The 8,975-nt window shown below is 32.9% G+C and overlaps 1 protein-coding gene across 1 annotated transcript in view; it reads right to left on the bottom strand.

Annotated features, from left to right (window-relative positions):
- VPS13C (vacuolar protein sorting 13 homolog C) overlaps positions 1-8,975 on the bottom strand; it is a 194,194-nt gene that overhangs the window by 30,874 nt on the left and 154,345 nt on the right. The window contains 7 exon segments of the mRNA XM_049773747.1: positions 779-892; positions 2,258-2,339; positions 4,216-4,355; positions 6,799-6,912; positions 7,038-7,149; positions 8,125-8,194; positions 8,287-8,368. Coding sequence (XP_049629704.1) covers positions 779-892; positions 2,258-2,339; positions 4,216-4,355; positions 6,799-6,912; positions 7,038-7,149; positions 8,125-8,194; positions 8,287-8,368 — 714 coding nt within the window.

The following is an 8,975-nucleotide window of genomic DNA, read 5'->3' on the forward strand; positions in this document are numbered from 1 at the left end:
ATATATACATTCTTCCTACTTTGGACTTCTGGATCCTCTAAACCAGGGGTCCTCAAACTTTTTAAACAGTTCACTGTCCTTCAGACTGTTGGAGAGCCAAATTATAGTAAAAACAAAAATTATGAACAAATTTCTATGCACACTGCATATATCTCATTTAGAAATGAAGAAACAAAATGGGAATAAATACAATATGTGGCCCGCAGGCCATAGTTTGAGAACCATTGCAAACGGAGGTTGAAGAAAAGCTTGAATAGGAAACAAAAACAGCTTTTAATGGCCAATTACTTCTTCCCACAGTGGTGAAAATGAAACACTCCTGATCCACCCAGCTCTCTTCTTCATAACTACATTAATTCCTGGAAATACACAATTCTAAAACAATCTTTTGTCATCTTAAGTACTTTTAAATATATTTATAAAAATGGTAGATATTCTTTGTTTTTGGTTTTGTTGGGTTGTTTTTTTGTTTTGTTTTGTTTTGTTTTTTGTTTTTTGTTTTTTTGAGTCATACATAGCAGTGCTCCAGAATTGTTCCTAGCTCTATACTAAGGAAACACTCCTGGAAGGCTTGGGGGATCATATGGGACTGCTGGGGATCAAACCTGGGTTGGTCACATGCAAGATAAACATTCAAACCACTGTACTATCTCCCTGGCCCCAAAAGTGATGTTTTGAGATTTCAAAACTATAATTACAGATAAGTTAAAATGAAATAGTCATTTTCTAAAAGTTACAACTATTTCCCTAGACCTATATATAAATCAAAGAGCAATACCTGGAAGGGTTCATAGAATAAAGCTTCGACTCCTTCAGATAGACCTCTGATTAATCCAAATGGGTTTCCAAGTACATCTAAGCCCAACACAAGTACATACATCTGTTTCAAGAACTAAAGGAAAAGAAAATACTGTTTTTACAAAGTATTGTAAAAATTACCATGGTACAGTAGGAAAGAGAAGAGTAAGGATTAAGTTAAGACTATTTAAAGAAAAGCTGTGCAGAATAATCAGTACCGTGTCCCTTACTTGAATTTATGTGACAAATTCTTTACAGGGGGCTTTCTAATTGGAAAGAACTAGGCTTGAAGCTTTGGCATTTTACAATTATCTGATTTTATCACAGTCACTTTAATTAATTTCCATTGACATCAATTTTTCATCTATAAAAATGTGAGGCTTATCACACTTCTCTTCTATACCTGGATATGCATAAAGTATATACGTTCAGTAACTGTTAGCTATTTTATACTGTTATCAAATATATAAAATATAAAATAGCTAACATTCCATTATTATTAAAGAACAACTAAGATAAAAAGAAAAATAACATGAAAATCTATTCTCATCTGAACAGGTAATGCTCATAATGTCTATATATACCTTGGAAGAAATGGTTTCTATCCATTTAAGATTCTTGGTCTTAAAACCACTGTAGGCCTCTGGTTAGACTACTCAAACCACAGAGTAGCTGAGCACAAGAATGGGGCTGACTTAGAATTTATACCATAATTCACCAGACAAAAAATTGGAAGTTGGAGTCATTAAAGAAATCAAATCCAACCACTGTTCTTCCCCAACATGGTAAAATAATGTGGTAAGACATATTGAAAAAAAAAGTCCATGGAGGCCATTTCTAAAGAGCTAGAAAGTGTGTATCACCCCATCACATCCATCCTAACAATTCCTTTTACAAAATAAATTATTAATGCAAGAGTAATTTTTGATTAGTATGTGTTGTAACAAGTAATATAAAGTAAAATATTTTGTGCCTGCTAAAGGGGCAAGCTTATGGTGGGAGGGTGGAAATCTGGGAATATTTGTGGGGGAAAGGTCACACTGGTGTTCAGTCAGATTGGTGTTAGAACACTGAATGCCCAAAACAGCTGTATCATTAACTATATAAACCATTGTACTTAAATAAAGCTTATTTATTTTTAGGTAGGCAACCATTCATTATTTATTGTTTTTATAATAATATCTTTATTTAAGCACCTTAATTACAAACATGTTTGTAGTTGGAGTTTAGTTACAAAAAAGAATACCCCTTTCACCAGTGCAATCTTCCCACCATCAATGCCCACCATTTCCCAAAGGGTGAGATAGGAGAGAGAGCTTAAAAAAGTAATGATTCAGTCAAAAAGATCACTAGGTAGAAAAATTGTGAATCAAGATATATATATGACATATAGTACACAAATATTTTGTTTGGTGACTTATAAGGTATGTATCTGAGGAGTTATTAGAAGAGGAATTACCTGTTCACTGTAATGCCTGACAACACTCCACATGAGCTGATCTCTATTGTAAAACTGATAGCGAATTTCATAATAAGCAAGTCTGGGAAGAGAAACAAATATTCAATAATATAATATATATATAATTATATATAATAATAAAGAATATATCTTTTTTGGGGGGGGAGTTTGGGCCACACCCATGATGCTCAGGGGTTACTCCTGGCTATAGCTCAGAAATTGCACCTAGCTTGAGGGACCATATGGGAAACCAGGGGATCGAACTGTGGTCTATCCTAGGTAAAATGCGTGTAAGGCAAATGCCCTACCACTGCGCCACCACTCCAGCCCCCAAATACTATATCTTAAAAACAGAAACTTGACACATTATAATTGCAATTGCCAATTGAACCAATAACATTCCACATCTATCATATATAATTTATGATCAAGTCTTATATGGCAATAAATGACAAAATAGTGCATTCTCTATTACAGTCTTTAAAAATATTTACTACTAAAAGAGGATTTTAAAAGATGACCTCAAGGCTATGGTGACAGTACAAGGTATAGGGTTCATGCTGTGCATGTCAATTGGTATTACTCTGAGGGTGCCTATACTGGTCCCAGTACTATAATCCTTAGTGAACCATCCACTATGTTGTTCAGGCAGTATCAGGAATGACACCAAGGCCCCATGATGATCTCTACTTAGGAGGCCCCCTAAGTAGTCAATAACAATCTTATTACACACTAGAGGGCTTTTGACTTTTTCTTGTTTGTCATTTTATATCTTCAATTATAGGTAGTTTAAAAATACTTACTATATGTTTATGCATTATTGCTTGTTTGTGCTCCATGCCTGTAGTACCCAAGGCTTAACCCTGTGTTCAGGGATCACTCCTGGTCAGGGGATCATATATAGTGCCAGAAACTAAATCCAGATTTCCTGGGTTCAAGGCAAGTGCCTTAACCCCTGTACTATTTTGCCTGCATTTTACACTCAATATTGTGAATTGGAATGTCTCTATGTTATCAAAATTCTAGCAACCACTTTTAATGAATAAGTGCCACCATTAACACAAATGAACATAAGGTTTTCTAATCTTAAATCTACTTTTAAATTTTGTTATCATAATTAAAATTGTGATGTGTACATTGATTATAACTTTGGTTGTATGTTGGATTTGGGAAGAAATTCCTAAAAGAAGTATTAATAAGTGAAAGATTAAAATTCATTTTAGGATGTCAATTCAAAATATAACCTTGAAATGCAACACAATGATAACTATAGCACTACAGATATACAGCTATAAATATGTAGCTTCCTTCCTAGTCATACAAATAATAAAAATGAAGTACCCATTTCTTAAACCCATTCCTCTTTAGTATTTTAGTTAGTACTGCTCACATTTTGAATTCTTTGATAATTTACTTTAATTGGCACAGTCATTAACAAATAATAAAGTAGAACATTTCAAATACTATCAGTCATTAAATGTAAATTATTAGATTGACCTTAGTCAATTATGACATTGGGGGACTTTCTTATCAATGATTACAATTAATCATTTATCCTACCTGTTATTTTATTTTCCTAGATTTTTAAAACTTTATTTTTGATGGTTGTGTTATAGTTTAATTTTACATAGTCAAATCTATTTTATATATTTCATTGAACTTTTTCCATTAACTTTTAAACTTACTTTAGAGATTTTATAAAAATCAGCTATTTTTGCTTAATGTATTCATGTTGACTTTTACATAACCCTATAATTACTATAAAAATTAGTAGTATACAAGGACAGTGGAAATGAGTTAAATAAGCATATCAAAAGAGCCTAATTCAGAAGTTTCCTTCAAGTCTAAGAAGCAAAAATTATCATTACTAGAAGCTAATAGTCTAGTACAAATGAGGAGAATATCTAGAAACATAACATTGGTAGAAACCTCCCAACATACTTTAAGGTGATTCTTACTTGAATATAACATCATCCACATCTGTAAGAGTTGCACCTATACTTTTTAACAACAGGTTGATGGAATGAATTGCAATCATTTCTTGTTTCTCTTTGTCTGCCTCTTCACCTCCAGAACCCAAAGACAGACTCAAATGCAACTAAAAGGAAAAATAAGGATCAATAAATAAAGGTTAAAAGCATAAAAGTGATAATACATGAGACAAATAAAGATATAAACATATGTCATATAAACATATGTCAGATCTTTTAGTTTTGGTCCTAGACATAAACAGTGGGTGAGAAAAGCATGTCTTCATCCACTGTGGTGAGAAGGTTGACTGATTCAACATCATTGAAGTCCCATTGGATAATCTTCAAAAAAATTAAAATTGAGCTACCATATAGCATTTAGCATATATCCCCAAAGCCCAAAAACAGTTTTGAAATAGTCTCTTCTTTGAAAAGACATTTGTGCAACTCAATTCATTGTAGCACTATACACAGTAGCCAAAATCTGGAAAGAATACCAAGAGACCCAGAACTGATGACTGGTTAAAGAAACTGTGGTATATATACATAACAGGATACTACTCAGATATAAAACAAATGCAGTTTTCTGTTTTATGGATGGATCTGAAAGTATCATGCTGAGTAAAGTTGAATAATAAAAGCCAAATAAAAAAGGCCAAAGGCAACAGAACCTGAATAACAGTCAACAGAATCAAGCTTACCATTAGGGGACATTAGGTTGGATGGAGAGGATATTGGTACATTTATGGAGGGAAGAGGACACACTAGTTGGAACACTGTATGCATGAAACTCTTATCATAAACAGTATTATAAATCAGGGGTGTAAATGGGGTAGGGTGAAAGAAAAAAACAGAAAATTATCACTTGTTACTCAATACAGTAAAATGACTAGCTCACATGGATCTTATTTTCTTTAATAAAATAAAAAGTAGTCTCTTTCAAAAATAAAACTATACCTTAAATTACAGTGTATATAAATGCTACTGTGTTCATATGAAAGGGTCCAAAACATTTTATACAAATAACAATCATTTTAGGGGAAAAAACATACTAAGAGTGTATCTTAAGTATCTTAAGTTAAAATAATGAGCGATTATTTTCATTCAATTAAAATAATTTATGACAATTAACAGTAACTATCATGTTCTAACTCTACAATAATTAGAGTAACAATGGCAGGAGAATTATAACAGTGAAACTGCTAAATAAAATTTTAGAAGAATCATAAGGATTGTGGCTTCCACAAATCCCCAAGGCACAATATTTCAACATGAAACCTTCCCATTCCCATTCAGCAGCTGCTTCTTCAAACTGGGTCATAAAGTGCAGTAATGCCAGAATATTTAAGCAAATATACTTCAATGTGTATCAATAAAACAGATGACTCTCCTCTCTCATACTGCCATAAAGCCTTCTAGAGTTCAATAAGCTGACTTGGGATAAAGCCAGGAAAGCCTAATAGTTCCTATACTGGCTTTTGCCTACCTGCAGAGTCAGAGAATCTTGAGAACCAGATGGGTAAGTTTAGGAGAGAAGATGCAGCCTTTCCCTGAGGTAAAGCCATCATAGAACAAGAAACTAACTGTAGCTCATAATTTTCATTATTCAACTTCACTGCACAATTTCCATGTGCCAAAATATATAAAGAGGCAGTAACAATCTTTAATATTTTGCTAGATTAGTCATTTTATATCTTCCACAGTAACTCTGATATAACAATTTAGTCAATATTGAAAGTAGTTTTCAATCTCACACATAATTTTACTTAATAATGAAAAAAATTGCCTACCAATTTTAAACTTAACTATGATAAACACATGATACCACCAATTTAAAATAATAATTTCATTTTATAAATCCATTCATTTAGCTGAAGCTATTGGTGTCTGAAATTGAAAACAAAGTGCTGTAAACAGTTTTTGCAAATGTAAAGGATCATCAATATTTTAAAGAGTTACTTAATTATAAATCTGGCCCATTACACAAGTTTAGAATGCTATGGTTGATAGCGCTTGTGAATTTACTAAGCAGTCACCTTCCCCTATAAAAGCTAAAAAGAACCACAAAAGGCTGGAAGAAAATGGGTTCATAAAATACAAAATCGGGCCAACGAAAGGTATCCAATTTTCCACTTCCTTAGTTACAATCAAATTTTGGAAGGGTAAAAACCACCACATCACAGTATAATACCTACTTCAGCATTTTCACAGTATGGTTAGGACAGCCATTATAGTTTTCTGTTCAGACAGTGATAGTAGTTACAAAGTGCAACCAAAACATTAAATGTGGGTGAGCACTTCTTCGCTTAATTAAGAAATGCTTTTGTCAGCTTCTTCCTTGTATAAAGGGGTTATTAATTCAAGACTAGAGCACATGCTCTGGTGCTTTCACTGTGTGGGAATTATGGTTGTACATATGTCACAGAGAACTGCCTTAATTATTTCAATTAATCAAACAAAATTCCTGAGAAATATTTGATGCAACAAATTAAAATCCAATAGTTGTATGTGGACAATTTAAAAGTTCTACAACTACATTGCTTAATTTCTAAAATAATCTATATATCAAACCTTGACAGGAGAAATATGGAAATGTTCAAAGAAACTGAGAATTGACATATCAGTCATTGATGTCTCCATTAATTCTGTGTTTAAAGCATCAATATCTTGTTGGATTAACTTCGTCTGAAAAAGATTAAATCAAAAGTTTTTATTTTATATTTTTTCTCTAGTACCATTATTTTTCCCCAAAATATGGTTGATTTGAATGTTTTAATCATACAATTTTCCCCCAAAATAAAAAATGTTACCCTTTTTCTTTCAGCTTCAGGATCTGTTGTTGGGGTAAATAATGCAAGAATAGCTCCTAGAAATGCCTGGTCAACTTTCAAGGCCATTTCCTGAATGAGGACCATAAAATACCTATGGAAAAAAATAGGATATTTTTTCTATCAAATCTTGTCAGTTTCTATCAAATTGTTCTATCAAATCTTGTCATTTTTAAAGCTAAAATGCTACATTAAGTTGAAAGCTACAGTAAAGGCCTTGTTCCTTCATTTCTTAAAAGTGTTGTATTAGGGACCAATAAGGTAGAATTCAGTGGTATATTTGAGTATAACTTACAAGATCATATCCATTTTTTTGGTTGAGGACTAACATTGTAATGCTCAGGAATTACTGGCTCTGTACTCAGGAATTACTCCTGGAAGTGCTCAGAGATAAAATACTGGGGATCAAACAAGGGTCATCACATGTAATAAAAGCACCCTACCTGCTCTACTATCACTCTGGCCCCACAAATCACAACTATTTAGACTAAATTTTTACTAATGGACTCATTAAACTAATACTTCAATTTAACATTTGGCATTTAAAGTCCCTAACCCATATTTATCATATTACAAATACATTATTCAATTTTTAAAATTTAAAGAACACAATAAACACATGAAATATATTATATTTTATACTTTCCATTGTCTAATTTTAAATACAATGGGAGATGATACAGTAATCGAAGAAATTTTACCCTTTAAAATACTTAGACCAATTACTGAAATAAGTTTCAACACGAAAAATTACTTGACAAAGGTGAATTAATATATGCAAGTGGGAAATTTTTGTTTTTCATTTTGGAGCCATACCCACAGTACTAAGGGGTTACTTACTCCTAGCTCTGTGCTCAAGAATCACTCCTGGCTATCTTGGGGGACCATATGAGATGCCAGGGATAGAACCTGGGTTGGTTGCATGCAAGGAAAACACCGTATATAGCACTGTTATATGGCTCCAGCCCCCAGGAAATAATATTTACATTTATACAAGTCACTTTTCAAATGAGCCAAACTTAAATTTAAAGTAGATTCTCATTTTAAACTCCTTATAAAGACTACTTACTTGAACTGTAAGACCTTACTGTACTCATTGAATCTTGTGATGATACTCACATCAATAAAAGGTTTAGGTTCTAAGAAAAGAACAAAAGCAAGAAGAAAAGTAAATCAAGTTTTGTAGTAGGTCAAAATAAATTCTACTTAACCTTATCAATTTTATTTTTACCTGAATCCAAAGCAATTGATTTTGGAGGGGCCACGGGATGGAATATAACAGGAAACATTGTTCCTGATAACTGATTATCAACCTGAAAAAGTACCAAAACAAAACAAAACAGACCTCAGCAATATTTTAATTTAAATTTAAACTCAGTTTTTGAGACATAAGCAATGCCAATATTTTATTATCTGTATATGAAGTTTCTTCACTTTAGGTTTACAATTCAAATATATCTCAGCAAAGGTACATTTTTATTCACAGGAACAGATAATTATCCTCATGTGGCATTAACACTGGGGTACATGAAAACCATGAATGGAATTTTTTGTTTTGTTTTGTTTTTGGGCCACACCCGTTTGATGCTCAAGGGTTACTCCTGGCTCAGAAATAGCCCCTGGCTTCGGGGGGACCATACGGGACACCGGGGGATTGAACCGCTTGCAAGGCAGACACCTTACCTCTAGTGCCACCTTCCCGGCCCCATGAATGGAAATTTTTGTCTCTTGTGAATCATGGGACAAGTCACTTCTAAAAGTTAAATGAAACTCAGATCAAGAATAACAGAAAGAATAAATAAAAATGTCAAAACATTATGTAATTGTATAAGGAAGAGGAGGAAGGTAGGAGGGTACAAGTGAGCTCTGTTAAGAATCTGGTCACTCCCTTAAAGAGTAACAAAAGACTATCTTATTTGG

The sequence above is a fragment of the Suncus etruscus genome, chromosome 5 (genome assembly GCF_024139225.1).
Source record: "Suncus etruscus isolate mSunEtr1 chromosome 5, mSunEtr1.pri.cur, whole genome shotgun sequence".
In the NCBI taxonomy this organism is placed as follows: domain Eukaryota; kingdom Metazoa; phylum Chordata; class Mammalia; order Eulipotyphla; family Soricidae; genus Suncus; species Suncus etruscus.